Genomic DNA, 17627 nt, shown 5'->3' with positions numbered 1-17627 from the left:
TTTTCACATTTCAGCTCTGTGTTAACAACTCACCACATCTCAGGTACGAATTCTAAACTGGTAAAGAATAAAGTTGTGACCAAATAGCCTGTGCCAATCCATCAAGTGATCTCAGGGCAAGAGATAATGTTTTTGTTGTTACAGTAAGAGCTGACCAGAAGGAAAAAACAGTGCACTTGTAGCTGTCCGACCCCATCGTGGTAACACGACACAATCAGGAGGACACGCCTGTGGTCAGTAAGCCGCTTCTGAAGGGTCAGATGGTTTTCTGGACATCCTATCTGGTTAGCAGCTGATGTTCAGCAGGTCAAGCACTACAAAGCCGTGAAGGTCTCAATTCAGCGCCATTGAAACAAACAAACAAAGAAATAAATTACAATGCAGTACCAGTCAAACCCTATGGAATTTTTATTAATTTTCTATGTAGAAATGGCTCAAAGAGGGGAACGGGCAGTGTTACTGTTTGACTGCTTCTTCTGCTAACTTGTCCAGCGCCTCTCTGTCAAATCGGAAGCAGTGCCAACCGTCGCTGGTTGTCAGGTCCTGGGCACCCTTGTTTAAATAGAAGTTGATGGCAGGAGTGTTCCAGGACAGTACCGAAAAATTCAGACGCACACACTGGTGCTCCTTGCCAATCTAAACACAAATACACAGTGTTACATCACACACTTACTCTCTTTGGCAACCATACTCAATTACATTGGTACCCATCAGACAGATACTCCTTGACACACACTTCTACACTTTAGTCAAATGAATATTAAACTACATTATGTATGATGGTCTGCTGGTCTCATGTTCACAGCAAAACATTACCCATCACACATTACCTATGGTACTCTGCTGCCCCATTCCAATTACACACACACACACACACACACACACACACACACACACACACACACACACACACACACAGTTGTGTATCACACATTATTGCACGTTAAATAATGGTACAAAGATGGACTAAATTACTGATCACCCAGCACATGCAGACAACATTGTACTTACAATGTCACATTAAGGTGCTTGGCCCACATGAATGGTTATCAACCCAACTTACCCGAGCCACATTGCTTATCAGTGCCTTGCCGATACCCTTTCCTGCAGACCAAGGATAAGGACAAAGACATGGGTATGTGTATGAGACTCCAGAGCTCATTCCCTGATGCCAGAGAGACCTTTGGAGGTCACAGACTACAACCACTGTCCATTACTGCCTGCTTGAGAGTTGCTATTTTCAACAGAAACATCTTATTTCTATCCACCCACCTACCCATGTTCAACCTGCTTATGCTGGTGAGGGTCGCAGAGGCGACATGGAGAGTGGTCCATCCTGCTCTGCAACAACCCCTAGGAGATCCCAAAGCCTTCCCAGGCAAATTCGGAGATATAAGCCCCCCTGGTCTGTCCAGGGTCTACCCTGGGGTCTCCTCCCAGTTCACACTGCCTGGTAAATCTCTTGCGAGTGCAGCCATGGGAGAATTCCTGCTAGATGCCTGAATCACTTTAACGGGCTTTTTTCAATCTAGAGATGCAGGGACTCTATTCCAGGTGCCGACCTTCATCCCATTTGCCACACTTGAAGCCTGTGAACTGCTCTAAAGTATGCTGAAGATCACATCCTGATAAGGCCAACACAACCATGTCACCTGCAAAGAGCAGCAATGAAACCCTTGTATCCCAAACCTTGATACACTCCAGACCCTGACTGCACCTTGATATCCTGTAAATGAATACCACAGACAGAAGAGTAGACAAAACACAGTGTTGACAGAGGCCAACACTTACATAGAATGAGGTTGACTCAATTCCAAAAATGTGAACACAGTTCTTACTCTGCAGATGCAGGGAATAAACAGCATGCAGAACTGCATTTCACCTCAACGCCTCACCATGGATATTTTTCATTCTAAATAATTTCCCTCATGTATGAAAAATTAAACAATCTTATAAAAGCACTCATATGTGTACTAACCTCTGAACTCTGGCATCACATAGAAGTCTTCCATATACAGACTGCGCCCTTCCCATGTGCTGTATGTGTAGAAGTACAGTGCATACCCAACTAAAGTGTACCCTGCAAAGATACACAGTAACAAACACTGACGAAAGGTTTGCCCGAAAGGAGGAAATTGATTTATATTGAAGTCAGAAGGTAAGTTCAGCAGTTAATCATTGATTTAACCTGACATTGAGATGAAAGTCCATTCTTATGAAAAATGGGATCTTAAAGATCATGATACATGTGGTGGAGTAGAAAGCTCACTCATATACTTATTACTGACGACTGGATCACATTATTTAAAAAAAAAAAAAAAAAAGCATATGTGCATGGTTTCAAAGTTTATCTTTTTACCTTCCTTAGTCCTGTGCTGCGGTGGCACCTCAGCAACAAGGCAGTGAAAAAATGGATTTTGGGAAAAACCATCTCTTTCCAGCTCTGGGAATATAATCAAAGAACAATTGCATGGATCTGCATGGACCAAGCACCAAAGCAAATTCCTTGTGTGCATCAGCACACTTAGCAACTAAAACCTCATTCTGATTTTCACCTAAAGTAATTTTTTTTTTTCTTTCACACACAAAAATCAGTTTTACATCACTATCTATTAGACACACAGTCTCAATCTGTGACAGAAGAACTGAGAAGTTTCTAGAACACGTTCCACAACCTTCATGTGAAATCTTCATCCCGTCCGGCATCTTCTCATACACAGCCAGCTCCTTGGGAATGATACACACACACACACACACACATTTTCAGAACCGCTTGTCCCTTACGGGGTCACATATGCAGGAGAAAATCAATTTGTTTGAAAGAGCTGGAAATCAGTGAAATTTCTTCAGTATTTGGATTTTTTTTCCATTGCACTGGTTAAAGCTGGTCTTTGCTGTCCCACCAGTTGCATGTGAAAACTGGCAGAAGACTCAACAACAACCTTTGTTATGTTGATGATTCTACATTACTGACTAAAAGTGAAGATGAGCTGAAAAATCGTCTTCTCGAGATCTAAGAGCAGTCATGCTAATGATGCACATGTGGTGTCGTCATGAAACACGAACACCTATAACTGTAACTGTAGCTCACAATAACACCTTAAAAGAGACCGGCTCCAGAAAAGTATTAAAAGTTAAGAATACATTTACTTTTCACAAACTTTTATATTAAATGTCCTGAATTCTATCATTTGAAAGCTACAGGGTTTTCTAGAGTGAAACATTAACTGTATGACCATAATAGTAACATTTTTTGCTACCCTTTTACACACTAACGCACCATAGGAACACATTAACTCGAAACGAGCACGTGACCAACCAGGGCCCGGCAACCTGCTTATACTGCCAAGACTTCTCGGTGACGGTTGATACCGTACTTACGCCGCAAATGTGGTACTTCAGAACAGCAAGTAACAGGCAGATATGTACGTAACGGTCAAGTACTCGCAGCGAGTTAAATAACAATGGAAGTGTAACATTAGCGCAAACATCCACCGTTACGCCCCGCCACAGACAGAGCATGCTGGGACGTTCATTTTCTCACCGCGCACTACCGCAGTATTGCGCATTTCATTTCAAAATAAAATTGCATGCATGAATTAACTTAAATAGTTACATTTAAAAGCGGACCAGTAAACGTCAGTGCTGTTTACATTCATTGTACAGTTTTTCCATATTTTAATATGCTAATACAACTGTAACGCATCGTCATGGAACGAGCCAAGACCTATTTTTAACAAGTTTCTGGCACGTGACTGTGTCTATAAATAAGCACAGCTGTCCAGTACACGCTCAGACTGCCTTTTTTTAAAAAAAAAAAATCAAAAAAGGGGGCCAGCAGGATCCAGGATGATGGAATTGGGGCGCGAGCGCACGGCGGTCCTCTCACCCTTATCATCCGCGAGATGTCCCTGCAGTCCTCCCGCGTGGCGGCTCGCACCCTGAACTCCATGGTGTACAGCACATCGGTGGGACAGCGCTGGCACTGGCACTTATTTAAGTTCTTGACACCTCGTATTTCTTATTTTGTTTCTTGCTATTAATTAACTTCCAATTTACACCACTAGCTTTTCTCATTAACCGAGAATGACACAACAATGTGTAATGTTCCTAACGTCGCTCCTGTGAACCTCACTTGTGAAATACGCCCCTGAAATATTTACGATTACTCTTGTTATTACTGTCAGTGCTACTTGTCGGGCAAAGTGCGCGTGCACAGGCTTCTCCGACATCCCAAACCGCGATTTCGGGAAGTACGGAATGTGATTGGTGCCAAAATTAATAAGCGCTTTCGCTCCGCTGTCCCGCGCGCACGCGCACACAGAATGCTGGCAATTTAGTCACTCGTTATCGAAAACACGTGTCTTTGGACTGGGGGGGGGGGGAATCCACACAATATGAAGATACGAAACCATGGCAGCCTTCCGTCAAGTGTGTGTGACACCTGAAACCGAGGAGCTCCACCCCAGCCGTCTGCCCGCCAACAAGTTCTGCAGAGTTTACTGTGCACTTTGTTAAATCAGAACTTCTCCAGTGGTGTCAGGTCCCAACACTGGACTTGACCATTTGCTCTGCTCACTGATTTCATTGCGATAAACTGAAATATTTCCTTCACTTGGAAAGGCTGGTCGTTCGACCCGACCCAAACCACAGTCACTTCAGATGACCACGAGCTTCATGACCAAAGCAATTATGGAAGTTGGTGGTGCAACTGTAGGAGACTGATTCTGATTTTCCAAAACACAAATGGAAAGGGGTTCTCTTACATTACATTTATTCACTTAGCACTTTTCTCCAAAGCAACTTACAATGGATACTATGTAGTGTTCCTAGCCCACACACCTTATTCACCAAGTTGACTTACACTGCTAGATACACTACTTACACTGGGTCACTCATCCATACATCAGTGGAACACACTCTCTCTGTGTCACTCACTCACTATGGGTGAACCTGACCAGCATGTCTTTGGACTGTGGGAGGAAACCCATGCAGACACAGGGAGAACATGCAAACTCTACACAGACTGAGCAGGGATCAAACCCACATCCTCTCGCACCACCCAGGTGCTGTGAGACAGCAGCGCTGCTCACTGTGCCACCATGCCTTTCACTACCTACTTTTCAGAGAAAGGCCTTATTTTTTGAATTCCATACACGCATGCAGGAAAATCCTCTTTTAGGTACATCTGCCCTCCCATGTCAGCCATGGGTTACTGATTTTTTTTAGTGCTATTGGTTCTATAAAAACCTATTTCCCATGTCTAAGTTGCTTTTGGATCCGTCAGAGGAAGCTGATTCATAGTGACTCTGACGCAGCTGGCTGGAACATTCAGGACCTACTATGAACTTTCTCACTGTGTCAACATCAGGTGACTGAAGATTAGCAGCCGTTTTTCACTATATTTGGGTCTGTTGTGTGTGTCATCGGTGAGATGGTGGTGGTGCGCTCCATACATGGAAGAACCTCCTCAGTCCAGAGCTAAAACGACCAAGTCCAAGACCTCGGGGGGCACCTAAAATCCAGTTTGGGCATTTGACATAAGGACAGAGATGTTAGTCAATGTCTGGCAGTGAGCAGCTACTGGTTATCCCCCCCATGTCCTACTGACACCACTGAGATGTTCCCACGTACTGAGTACTAGGTCCATATGCAGTACATGGTTTTATCTTCTTGAAGGATTTTGCAGTTGCTGTTCCTTCACGGTCATCACTACCAGACAGAGTGTACAGGTGTCGGTTAATCTTTAAGAGATCGCAGGCATAATTGTTGTATACTCTGGAGTTATTTTCAGACGTGGTACTATATTTATAAATTAAAGTTAACAGACTACAAAAACACTAATCTACAACAGAAATGATTCAGAAATAGCAATTAAGTTCAGTTTCCAAGGGCTGAGCAGTTATTGCTCGTGAAAGTTTGTCTCAGGTGTAGGATATCCATGTTGTACTTCTGTTTTTAACAAACCCATCAAACCGGATCTCGTCCTGTTGCCATGGATTCTCGGTATCTCAGGTTACAATGTACCTCTGAAAATGACCCCCGGGGCTGTTTTACCATGGTGTGTCAAATGTAAATGGAACTGGCACTATAAACACTGCTGTGAGTCACACGCCTAGTAAAATTCCACACACACCTCAGCACAGTTTAGTAGTGTTTAGTACAGTACACCTCAGTACAGTTACTACATTTTCATATAGTCTAGCAACATCTCAGCACAGTTTTAGATCAGCACAGTCCAGATCAGCACAGCTCAGCACAGGTTAGTTCAGCACAGACCAGTTTCCAGGAGGGGTTTGAACTTCTGACTTTTTTCCATCATCATGACGAGTTCGTTCTTTCCGACTCTTTGGAGAGCGACGAGCTCATTTTCCTGTTGAATTGTGCCGGGGAGCTTCGCAAGTGTCATTTCAGAGACGGGAACACGGTAAGAACAAAGTTTACTTTTCCCTTAACCGGGTGAAGGTGCGCAGCTGCTCCAACCTTCTCAGTTCAGGGACTCAAACAGAATTTGGATTCATTTTTACGGGTTTTATTCCGACTGCTTTCCGTCTCGCCGGCATTACACGTCTTCTCGAGTGTTTCACACCCCACTGGCAGTACACGCGTGATCGAAGGTGTGTTTTTACATCGCTATACCTCTTTACACTGTTTGTTACGGGAGCGTTTTTACTCCACGAGGACGTCTCGCTAGGCGTCTTTTTTTTTACATGATGATACGTGTTTCGTGTCTTTTACTTTTTATACCTGTTCTACGTGTGTTTTATCACCTACACCTAAGGCTTTGGTGTGTGTTGCACGTTTGTGTTCTCTAAGTGTGTTTTGCGCCGTGGCACCTGACCTGGTATGGACCTATGGCTATGTTTCTTTTTCCAACTTCCAAGGACATGATGATGTTGATGATCATGATGATGTTTCCAGCGGGGCTCATTCGTTCTTTACGGTCTGGTTTCCCACAAGCAAAATCGGTATCATTTTAAGTGTAATAATAACAGTATACACACACACACACACATCATCTGAACCGCCTGTCCCAAGCGGGGTCGCGGGAGCCGGAGCCTAACCCGGCAACACACAGGGCGAAGGGCTGGAGGGGGAGGGGACACACACCCTGGACGGGATGCCAGTCCATCGCAAGGCACCCCAAAAAGGACTCGAACCCCAGACCCACCAGAGAGCAGGACCCGGTCCAACCCACTGCGTCACCGCGCCCCCCATAATAATAATGATGACGGATAATAAAAATTTCACAGCGGATTTCTGAGGAACTCACAGTATATTTAAGAGGAACGTGATTCTCGCGTTGAGAAACCCTGTTGGCGCGAGGAAACGTTTTGGCTGTTGCCAGGATACACACTGAACCGTCAGCCTCCGCACTGTTCTGTGCGAATTTACAGTGTTTCGCAGTAATTTCATTAATGACTCCAGTAGTAAAGTGCTGCAAAGAATAACTGTCATACATCACTTCTGCTGTGTGTGTGTGTGTGTGTGTGTGTGTGTGTGTGTGTGTGTGTGTGTGTGTGTGTGAGAGAGAGAGACAGAGAGTGGTTGGGGGCTGAGACTTATCATAATGAGACAGGGATTCAGAATGACTGCAGGAAAGGGTCAGTGAAGTGTGGTCGAAATGCTCTGATCGAGGACGGTGGTCCAGTCACCTTGAGCTCCAGTTCGAACAGTTATGAATAAAAGTTTCATAAGAATGGCAAGTTCTGTGATGGAGGAATCACTGTACATCACTGGTCCAGAGCCAAGCAACCAACCAATGTCAACAACCACTTGTCCCAAGCGGGGGTCACGGTGAACCGGACCCTAACCCAGCAACACAGGGCCAAAGGGGGAGGGGACACACCCAGGACAGGACACCGGTCCATCACAAAGCACCCCAAGCAGGGTTTGAACATTTACATTACATTTATTTATGTAACCTTGTGATAATTGTAACCTTAACATTGTAAGTGACTTTGGAGAATACACACACACATTTTCAGAACCGCTTGTCCCATACGGGGTCACGGAGCCTACCCGGCAACACAGGGCGTAAGGCCAGAGGGGGAGGGGACACACCCAGGGCGGGACGCCAGTCCGTCGCAAGGCACCCCAAGCGGGACTTGAACCCCAGACCCACCGGACAGCAGGACCGTGGTCCAACCCACTGCGCCACCGCACCCCCACTTTGGAGAATAGCGTCAGATAAATGAATAAATGTAAATTTAGCAGACAGTTTTCTCCAAAGCAACTTCCACTGGATACTATGTAGTGTTATCAGCCCACACACCTTATTCACCAAGGTGAGTGTGTGAACATGCAAACTCCACACAGGCTGAGCAGGGATCAAACCCGGTCCTTTCCTCCCAGCTAAGCGCTGTGAGACAGCAGCACTACTCTCTGTGCCACTGTGCCACCCAGTAATGGAACCCCTGGCTATGGAACCCCACTTTATTTATTTATTCTAACTCTGTATATACAGTATCTGTGGACACTGCAGAACAGGAGTGTGTTATAAAGGCCCCGCATCATCTGCCCGCCCTCAGAGCGATTCTGACAACCCGATGTACAGTTTCTGTGGCCGCAGCTCGGATGACTGCCTCTTTTACTCTGTTGCCGGGGGTTTGTGTCCATGCAGAACTTCCACATCCTCTTATTATAAAGCTATGAATAATACATGTGGGATTATGGTGTTGTGGTGATGTAAGTGGATACACAACTTCTGGCCCCATTTGGGTCGACTCTGTGGCTCAGCTGGGAAGGACACCCAACCTGAGCCCCTCTGGTTAACCAGTCCTACTTGTCTGAACACACAGGTAGAGCAGCGAAGTGCCTCACTGAGTCGCCCTCGATAAGAATATTTGCTAAGCAAATGAGAGATATGATGGAAACACACACGGTATCTAATCACGCTGTGTGGGGCCACAGGTGACAACACATTGCAGCCTCCCTTGCCATTTTGTCTTGTGACGTGTGTCTCCACCCAGAACGTGTTCGAACTGGAGTAACAGCGTAACACAAACACTGCCTGTACACGCTTGTCTGTGTTCTTTGTACTCATGCATGACAGCCGGTGGCCCTGTGTCACTGTGCGTGTAATATGCGTGTGCGTGTGTGTGTGTGTCAGCAAATATCCACACACTGTAAGTTGCTCTAGTGTTTTATCTGTGTGTGCGCGATCCCCAATAGCACATGTGTTTCTGAAATGGTGTCAAGGCCCAGAACTCAACTTGAGGAGGTATACACTCCTAATATGTATTATTTTGTTATGTATAACTACTTATACTATTGCCATACAGTACATAACATTGTAGCTGATTTAGAGCATTATTTTTATGTTATTACAATTAATGTAAACTGTATGGGGGTGCAGTGGGCTTGGCCAGGTCCTGCTCTCCTTTGGGTCTGGGGTTTGAGTCTCACTTGGGGTGTCTTGTGAGGGACTGGCATCCCATCCTGGGTGTGTCCCCTCCCCCTCCACCCTTGCACCCTATGTTGTCAGTTTAGGCTCCAGTTTGCCGTGACCCCACAAGCAGTTTCAGACAATGTGTGTGTAAATTGTATGTTTCATTAGTCCTCTGGAACTGCTATCCTCCTGTTTTCTCAAAGTTCATCCATTCAGGGTCTCAGTGATACAGAGGGAGTCCAGAACACACACACACACACAGAGTCTGAAACTGCTTGTCCCAAAGCAAGCCGGAGCCCAACACAGGGCACAAGGCTGGAGGGGAAGGGGACACACCCAGGACAGGACACCAGTCCATCACAAGGCACCCACAGGAGGACTCGAACCCCAGATCCACCAGCAAGCAGGCCCTGGCCAAACTCACTGCACCACCACACCCCTAGAGCCCAAAAGCAAAAGGCAAATTAACTGACATGAAGGAATGATCTTAATCCAAAGGCTACATTGTTTTGCCTTGGAGGGTAACTTCCACTAAAAGATTGTTCTACTTCTAACAACAGTTTCTGGTTGCATGAAATTAATGACTTGTGGTCAGCAGGAGTCATTCAGAGTAAAAATCCCACCGAAAAACTGGGCTCTACCATCAATTATGATTACTTTTCCACACTGAAGCCTTTACACCAAGCCTTCCTCCTTATTTTTACCTCCCAGTGATAAAATGCTGCTGTAGGCTGTGTGGGAATTAGGGAGCTGATCCTGTGAACATCAGTCGAACCCTGGGCCAGCCATGTCTCTGATGCAGAGCCTAAAGAACTCCCCAGCGGCTCTCCGGCACCGCTTCCGGCGCGACCGTACCGAGGGCCTATCACATGGTGACCCGCTCTTCAAGGTGCACTATCTGGGCACGGAGAAGACCTACTCGCTGGACGTGGGGCAGGCGCAGGAGGCCATCAGTCGGCTACTGGATGGCGCCCCAGGGAAGCTGGCAAAAGAGCATGCCCTGGTGGTGCGGCCGCGCTACGTCGAGGTGAAGGAGATCAGCACGGGCCGCCAGCTCGCCAAGACCTTCCTGGAGGACATCGCGTACTGTGCGGCCGACTCCGCCCACCCCAACGTCTTCCTCTTCATCTGCAGACAGCGCAGCCGCCAGCTGCAGTGCCGCATGTTCTGGTGCAGTCGGGCAGAGCGCGCCAAGGAAATCACCGCCTGCCTGGCTGACGCCTTCCAGCGGGCGCTCAGCAACCGGCAGAACGCCCCCACCAATCAGCAGCAAGGTGAGGGCCCAAGGGGCAGAGAGTTCCCACTTCCAGCCAATCCCACATCCAGGAGCTTCACGCTGCCAGCTCACCTGGGCAAAGGTAAAGACGCAACTCATGTGGATCCGTGTGCTGCTGTGATGATGATGATGATGGTGGTGACATCTGAAGTGCAGCCTGGTGGAGAGGAGTCGAAGTGCACAACAACACTGTGTTTGTGTGAAATGCTGTCTGTAGCCTTGTCTTCACCGGGTTTTCTTATTGTTTCGCCTGCAGTTTTACTCGTTTTGCATTGCTCTTGACGTTGAGAATGATCGAAAACACTTGTGTCCAGGAGGGAGGAAAGAGCCCCTTTTTGTGGCGTGCCTGTGCTACCAGCGCTAACATCTTGTCCTTCTCCTGTCAAGGCGGCTCGCTGGAAGAGATGGAGCCTAGCGTCTCACCATCCAGCGAGAGTGACCCTGAGGAGGGGACACCCCACTGACGACCCAGCATGCATCAGCGAAGCCCCTTGGATTTCTGGGCAGTGAAAGAGACTGGATGATAGTCAATCAGAACTGAGGGACCCCCTTCATCAGAGGCGAAAAGGCAAATGTTGAGCCTGAACAGCAGCGTGGTAAAGGACTGCAACTTTTAACCCACAGGTAACAGGTTCCAGCCCCATGAGAGGCCCTCCAGTTTGTGCCCCTGAGCCAGGTGCAGTGTAAATGGGTAAAAATGATCATTGCTCTTGTTGAAAGGGCTGCAGACACATCAGAATAATAAAACTTGGCAGTATGTACCATTTCAAGCCAATCAATTTCATTTTAAAATTATCAACTGTTTCTTTTCTGTTTCAGTTTCTGTACCCATATGACTTTTTAGTGGCTGTCACTGAACAAAGGCTTCCAGTTTTCAGCCTCTCAGCTTCTGTTCTGTTTCACACTGTATCGTAAGTGGGCAAATAATTGTAAGCAAGTCAACAGTAATGTATAAACTTTTTTACATGTATTTCAGTACACTGCTGTGCACATGAGTCTCTGCTACTCATATTTTCATGTAAAAAGCCAAAGTGGACTATGCAGAAGCTATCAGGACTGCAGCTGTCTGGGATGGAGCTGTAAGAGACAGACAAAATGAATCCTTGTCCCATTAGGAGGATGAGTCTAATAGTGAAGTGCATTTACACGTGTGACACACTTCCAATCCCAGCCCTGGACAGCAGCTTGTCAGGGCTTTCCCTTCTATCAGTGACACCTGATGCCATGAGAAGGTCTTCCCAGCTTTTGGACATCATTGGTTATAAAGAGAAGGTCCAGGATTGAACACCCAATGGAAAAAAGAAAGGGGGGGGGGGAAATGGAAGTGATCCCCCCCACCCTAGTCCTCAAATAATCCAACATCACCCAGATGCTTGTAGGTGAGCACATGGCAAAAAGCTGAGATGATGGGCTAGAAGACACACTAGGGATGCTTCTATCACAGATGGACTTGAAGAGCCACAGGGCACAAGGAGAAGAGGGGACATGAGACAACTCAGTGCTTATAACTCTTACACTTTTCCCTTATAATGGCATTTGTGCTAGTGTCCCCGGTGAGACAGTGGGCAAACTGACTACTTGTCATGTAACTTGCACAAAAAAAAAAAAAAAAAAAATTTTTAAAAAAGTAATTGGAATTTTTTTTATACTTGGGTAGGATACTTTGTTTTCATCTGTACACTTAGACCACAATATGGTAATACTGATCTTATCAAGTCTAAGAAGATTTTCATAATACAAAAAGTACACACTGCAACCCTGCCAAACAAGTATGGTTCACATCTTAAAAATTAACTGTTGGAATAATGCACATGTCCTCAAAAAGACAGACTGGAGTTATGTACTTAATTTTTTTTTTTTTTTTTTCTCTTTTCTAACCTTTCTTATTCTAGAGTTCATTATATACTTTTCAGGGATCTTTACCACATCCAAGGCAAAACATTACTACTTTGCAGGTTATGGTACGCATTTATTTGATATTCAACATCTCAAACAGCTCTGCACACACAGGTAGCTGTTGGTGCCACAGAACAAACAAAATGCAGTGCACAGGCAGTACAGTACAGTGTAGTGTTTTACAGTGGCCTTGGTGAACAGACTTTCCAACATGTACACAGGAATACTTTCCAAAGATGTTATTCAAAATTACTGTAAATTTTTCTACCTGCATCTTAGACATTAAAAATCAGGCAGCAGTCCAGCATGACGACAAGCTTTTTTGCTATTCTCACACAGAGCAGTCTTGTTTAAACCACAGGGTGTCTAACCCTTTGAAGAGATGTGATACATGGGGCTATAGGAGGAAGACAATCCCCTCATGAAGAGAGGGCAGTATAATATGAAACTATTAGGAAAGGGGGGGGTCAGAACTGTGAAGGCAGCAACAGTGAGATGCAAGTAGGCACCTAGGCCCCATCATCTTGGGAGCTAGTGTCTAAGAGCAGGAGAAATGTGTGCATCATGCATGTTTTCAATGCTTTTTATGAGTGGCAGGTCTGTCGGACATTTCCCTCCCATGCATAAAAGCTACTGGACATCAGTGCTTACAGTGAGCAGGACAGGACACGCAATGGAAAAAACAAGGGAAATTTTATGTATAAAAAAAGCTTCCCCACCATTTTGTAACCCTTAGACATCCTCATCATAGGTTGCCCCAGGTCCACCTCTGCCTAACAGACACATGCAGAGGAGTACACAGCAGCATACCACAAGTGCCGCCCCCACAAGGATGTAGACCAAGGTGGTGGTCCAGAAAGCAAAAAGGTACAGTGTCTTGTTGCAGTAAGGCGCACCGTTGCTGCCGTCGTAGTTGGGGGGGTAGATGGAGTATATCCACACGTTACCTGTGGACACAAGGTTCACAGGAAGGTAGAAGTGAGATGACAAGATGCAGCAATCACTACACACCTACTTCTGCTGGGTTACACCTGGCCTTAGACCACTAGCTCCCCCCCTGCACCCCTTGGATGAGCCCAGAGATTCCACCATGTTTACTTTTTCCATCCCAGGCTTATGGATATCAGTTGCTCCAATTTCCACCTTTGACACTGTCACTCATCTTGAATGAGTTAAGTTGTAGCGATATTTGCTGTAGCTTGCTTTTCCACAACCAGAACACAATATATAATGCAAATATCATGCATAATATAAAAAACCACAGGCTTCCTTCACATATCAAATCTAATGTATTCCAAAATATGCTCAAAGCAAATTTGTTGAACAAATTCAATTACTCATTTCAGAAACACAAAGCCCACCCCCAGTGAAACCAAAACCAAGACTAACCAATAAATCCCAAACCAATGTGAAACTCAGTTTTCAACTTCTCCAGTCTTCCCTCATACATCCTTCCCATTCTGCCATGTTCTGGGCCACATACCCCCACCCTCTTACCGGCAATGAACCAGCAGAAGAGGAAGATTGACACCAACGAGTTCCACGCAGTGCACAAACTACTTAGCGGCCTCTGTTCTTGCCCCTCAGACTCCTGGGTGCAAGGTAGGCAGGAGAGCAAACTTAGGGTGATGCTGAAGACCCCCCACACCACCAGGTAGATGGGGATGTAGTCCTTCAGTGGGCACTCCTTGAGATACAATGCACCTTAGAGGCAAAAATTGGGGGAGGGGGTCTCACCATCAGACAGTCTTGTATATGACGAGACAACAGTTGTGCCATTACAAAAGGCTCCTGGAGAAGACAATACCTACCAATGGCGATCTGTGCAATGGGCAAAGCTATCACAATCAGTTTGGAAATCACTGGAAGAGATGGGAAAGTTGTATCGAGAAAGTCAATCGCAGTGGTTTCCTCTGAATATTACATGAAAATACTATACGGACTACCCGTAGTTAAGTGCATGAAATGTAAGTTGAGGTGAATTACCTAACACTGGTGTGCTGGGCTTCTTGGGATGGGGTATGTTTTGCAGCAGTCTTCTGTTCTCCATCTTTAATCACTGTCCTGCAGGAGGCAGGAGTGAGTCAACCTCAAGGACACCTTGCAGATCTTTTTGGTGCATTCGGATCTGCAGAAAGGCTTCTGCGTTCATACTTTACACTTGCTAGAGCACCAAACTAAGCAGAAGGACCTGTCACTGGTTTTGGTGATAAGGACTTGTGCAACAGTGTGGTTAAAAACTCACATGATTAAATGTTAGAGAACATGGAGTTCAGCCAATTTTCATCTGACCAATTCGCAGAGCTGGATCTCTCTCAAAAAGGTACCACAGCAGGGTCTCCATACCTTTGAGAGATGTCCTGCCGAATCCAGCTACCTTAACCATGATGGTAGCTCAACCGCATGCAGCCCCAGAGGTGTATGACAGTATTATGCGCACCAAACAAGTTCCAGGCCAAGTAAAATCAAGCTGCCAAACAGCAAAGACCGATGTTGTGTAGGTTTAGACCCTGGAAGGACAGAAAGGGGAACGTGGTGCAACTTCCGCTCAGTGCCGAAGTCTTGTAGAACATGGATCCACATTGAGGTTTTTGAGGTCAAGGCAATGAAGCAAATCCCTCACTGCTGTCTTAAAAACGCTTACTCCAGGATGCCTTTGTCATGCCGGCCCTGAACAGCAGATGCATGGAACCTGCACAGTAACAGCAGCCACCCAATCATCTTCTGCATGAATCAGCTCACCACAGCACTAAACCTCTTTGTGATTTTAAAAAGTTTCACTTTACAGGATCTGCACTCATCTGTCTGTTCTTAATAAGGAAAGCATTTCCTCAAATCAATATGCATGTATCTTTTAAAGAATATTGCATTTTTTTATTTTAATCATTAGTGTTACTTCATTCTCGCTGGCAATGATGTTTGGAAGATGGTTTAACAGAACAGTTTCCATTTAGAAATATTTAGCAAATGCTTTTCTCCAAAGCGACTTCCAACGAAGTCTACGTAGTGTTATCAGCCCTCAGACCTTCATCTACACTCACAAACGAGGAATGAAGACACATGCCTCTCAACAACCCTACCATCAGAGAAGTTAAACACTTGTGTGGTTAAGCCTGAGTCACCAGTTTCCCCACAGGAAAGATTCTTGAAAACTGAACACTTTAGTTGATGTCTTGGAAGATAATGTCACATTGCTATCAGCAGTTTAGTGTTCAGTGCATAAGTGGAGAACATACCAGAAATACATGTTAAAACTTCTCTAGTCACAAAAGAACCACATTACACTGGATCTTCAACTTACATGAAGACTGCTGGACACAACTATAACTCCAAACAAAATCTGTTTTACCACAAAGTCAATCAATTTATGAGACATCCCTCAATATATGCATTGCTCCTTTCAGTAAGGAATCAGAGATATTTTTCTAGTTACCAAGCTGAAAATATCAGGATTGAATTTAAAAAAAAAAAAAAAAAAAAAAGTGTTCAGCACTCATTTTCTAGGAAGTTTCAGCTTCATTTATTATAATGCTCCACTCTGGTCCCCATGGTCATGGTACATCTCTTAATGTAACCATTAGCAGCACCAACACTCCAGAACACCACACAAACTGTAAACACCATGGAAATTAATTGAATTAAGGTGACACCACAGTCTTCTGTTTGGGGGTTCTTTACTCTCATCTAACAGCTCAGCAGATAAGTCACACACACACACACAAATGGAAAACATAAGCAGGTCAAAATATATGGAAGAATTCACAAGTCAAATTATGTGTAGCCTGTCAAAGTATTTTCAAGTCCAAAATTAAAATGATGACATATATTGTCTTCCCCACCTTACAAAAGCAACAAGTTTCCAAAAAACCCTTGGTAAGGTGAACTCATAACTCAAAGACACAACTACCTTCAGTTCAATGGTAAAAAGCCTGTGTGCACCGTGAAATTTCCTCCGCGGTGACTTACACTTACTCTCCGACTCCTTTTCTCCCCAACAGCTTGTTCCAGCTCAGAGTGAGAAGAAAAGGGTGTGGAATCTATAGAAACTGTCTCCTTGGCTGCCTTACTCTCAAACAGGAGACCATTGCTGTACCTCCCCACACCTGCATGGGGATGCAGGTGCCAACCGGGTGCTCACTGTACTGTTTATTGGAGAAGTCCCCAAATAACCAAGTGGTCATTCTTCTGGACCTTTGAGTTTCCACTCTTGACCCAGTACTCACTAAGCTCTATTGCTGGAAGAAGCTGTGGTCAAACGGGCCAGCGCTGGCTGTTTCCACGACAGACTGTCTGCTCTGTTCTGCGCCGGGCAGCAGAGAAGGTGCACATGCAAGCGGCACAGAAATATGCTTTTTTTAATAAATAAATAAATAAATAAATAAATAAATAAATAAATAAATAAAATAAAATAAAATAAAAAACCCGTCACGTGCAGCAGAACAGAGGCAAATAACAGCTGTTCTGGGCGCTGAAGTTACGCTATTGTATCCTGCGTTTCACCGCGTATCGATGAGGTATCAACTCAACTCGTATTGGAGAAAGAAAATAATCATTAATTCTTAGCACAAGTTTAATAGTAATGCACATAATGCGTTACTTCCGTGTATTTCAGCGTTTACTCGTGTTTGCTTAATTACTTGCTCGTTATTAACGTATTTAATACTGTGTGTGCGCATTCGATTCGTAATTTTAGATCTTATCTGTGTTTTATTGCGTACTTTCTGTTTCCGTGTATAGTGAACTTAGTGTTAAATTTTACGGGTATAGTTTTAGTGTCGTTGCGCGTTGTTGCTACGGTGTGCGTGTCTGGAGTGTTTCGCTGCTCATAAAATATCATCATGTCCCACCATGACGAGGTGGAGTAACTGCGCACTTCTCGACACGGGAAGAGCTCAACGGCAAGAGTGTAAAAAACACTCAATTACTGACTGCTAGTTCAGCTCCAGCTGATGTACACAGCACCAGAGACTGACTCCCTTTATGCCATATTATTAATGTAAATAAAATGTGAAGCGAAGCGGAAGCCGGTTTCGGAAAGCAGACAGAGAGAAGAAGCGGGCGGCA

At 45.1% G+C, this 17627-nt stretch overlaps 2 protein-coding genes across 6 annotated transcripts; one reads left to right on the top strand and one right to left on the bottom strand.

The window, feature by feature from the left end:
- Positions 1 to 391: 391 nt before the first annotated feature.
- Positions 392 to 4308, bottom strand: LOC108918661 (diamine acetyltransferase 2-like). Of its 2 annotated transcripts, none has more exons than XM_018726137.1 (6): positions 3890 to 4308; positions 2676 to 2727; positions 2360 to 2443; positions 1979 to 2080; positions 1064 to 1104; positions 392 to 636 (listed from the first exon to the last, which is right to left on the bottom strand). In XM_018726137.1, exons 1-6 carry the CDS (start codon positions 3950 to 3952, stop codon positions 457 to 459), a joined length of 522 nt encoding a protein of 173 aa, XP_018581653.1. In that variant the 5' UTR covers positions 3953 to 4308; the 3' UTR covers positions 392 to 456. The 2 variants fall into 2 exon arrangements, with proteins under 2 accessions (XP_018581653.1, XP_018581654.1); XM_018726138.2 differs by lacking the exon at positions 3890 to 4308 and adding an exon at positions 3617 to 3865.
- Positions 4309 to 6060: 1752 nt separating this feature from the next.
- On the top strand, positions 6061 to 12283 carry LOC108918645 (protein FAM43B-like). 4 transcript variants are annotated; one of them, XR_001964862.1, is made up of 4 exons: positions 6062 to 6427; positions 10103 to 10749; positions 11055 to 11291; positions 11487 to 12283. XR_001964862.1 is itself a non-coding variant. In XM_018726110.2 (3 exons), the coding sequence occupies exons 2-3, from the start codon at positions 10179 to 10181 to the stop codon at positions 11129 to 11131; spliced, it is 564 nt and encodes a 187-aa protein (XP_018581626.1). In that variant the 5' UTR covers positions 6061 to 6427; positions 10103 to 10178; the 3' UTR covers positions 11132 to 12283. The 4 variants fall into 4 exon arrangements, 3 of the variants coding, with proteins under 3 accessions (XP_018581626.1, XP_018581624.1, XP_018581625.1); XM_018726110.2 differs by having other exon boundaries at positions 6061 to 6427; positions 10103 to 10665; positions 11055 to 12283; XM_018726108.2 differs by having other exon boundaries at positions 11055 to 12283.
- The last annotated feature ends 5344 nt before the right edge of the window (positions 12284 to 17627 follow it).

This window comes from Scleropages formosus, chromosome 21, assembly GCF_900964775.1.
Source record: "Scleropages formosus chromosome 21, fSclFor1.1, whole genome shotgun sequence".
NCBI lineage: Eukaryota > Metazoa > Chordata > Actinopteri > Osteoglossiformes > Osteoglossidae > Scleropages > Scleropages formosus.
Note: the sequence above shows the minus strand (reverse complement) of the source record. Positions and strands in the feature narration are given on the sequence as shown.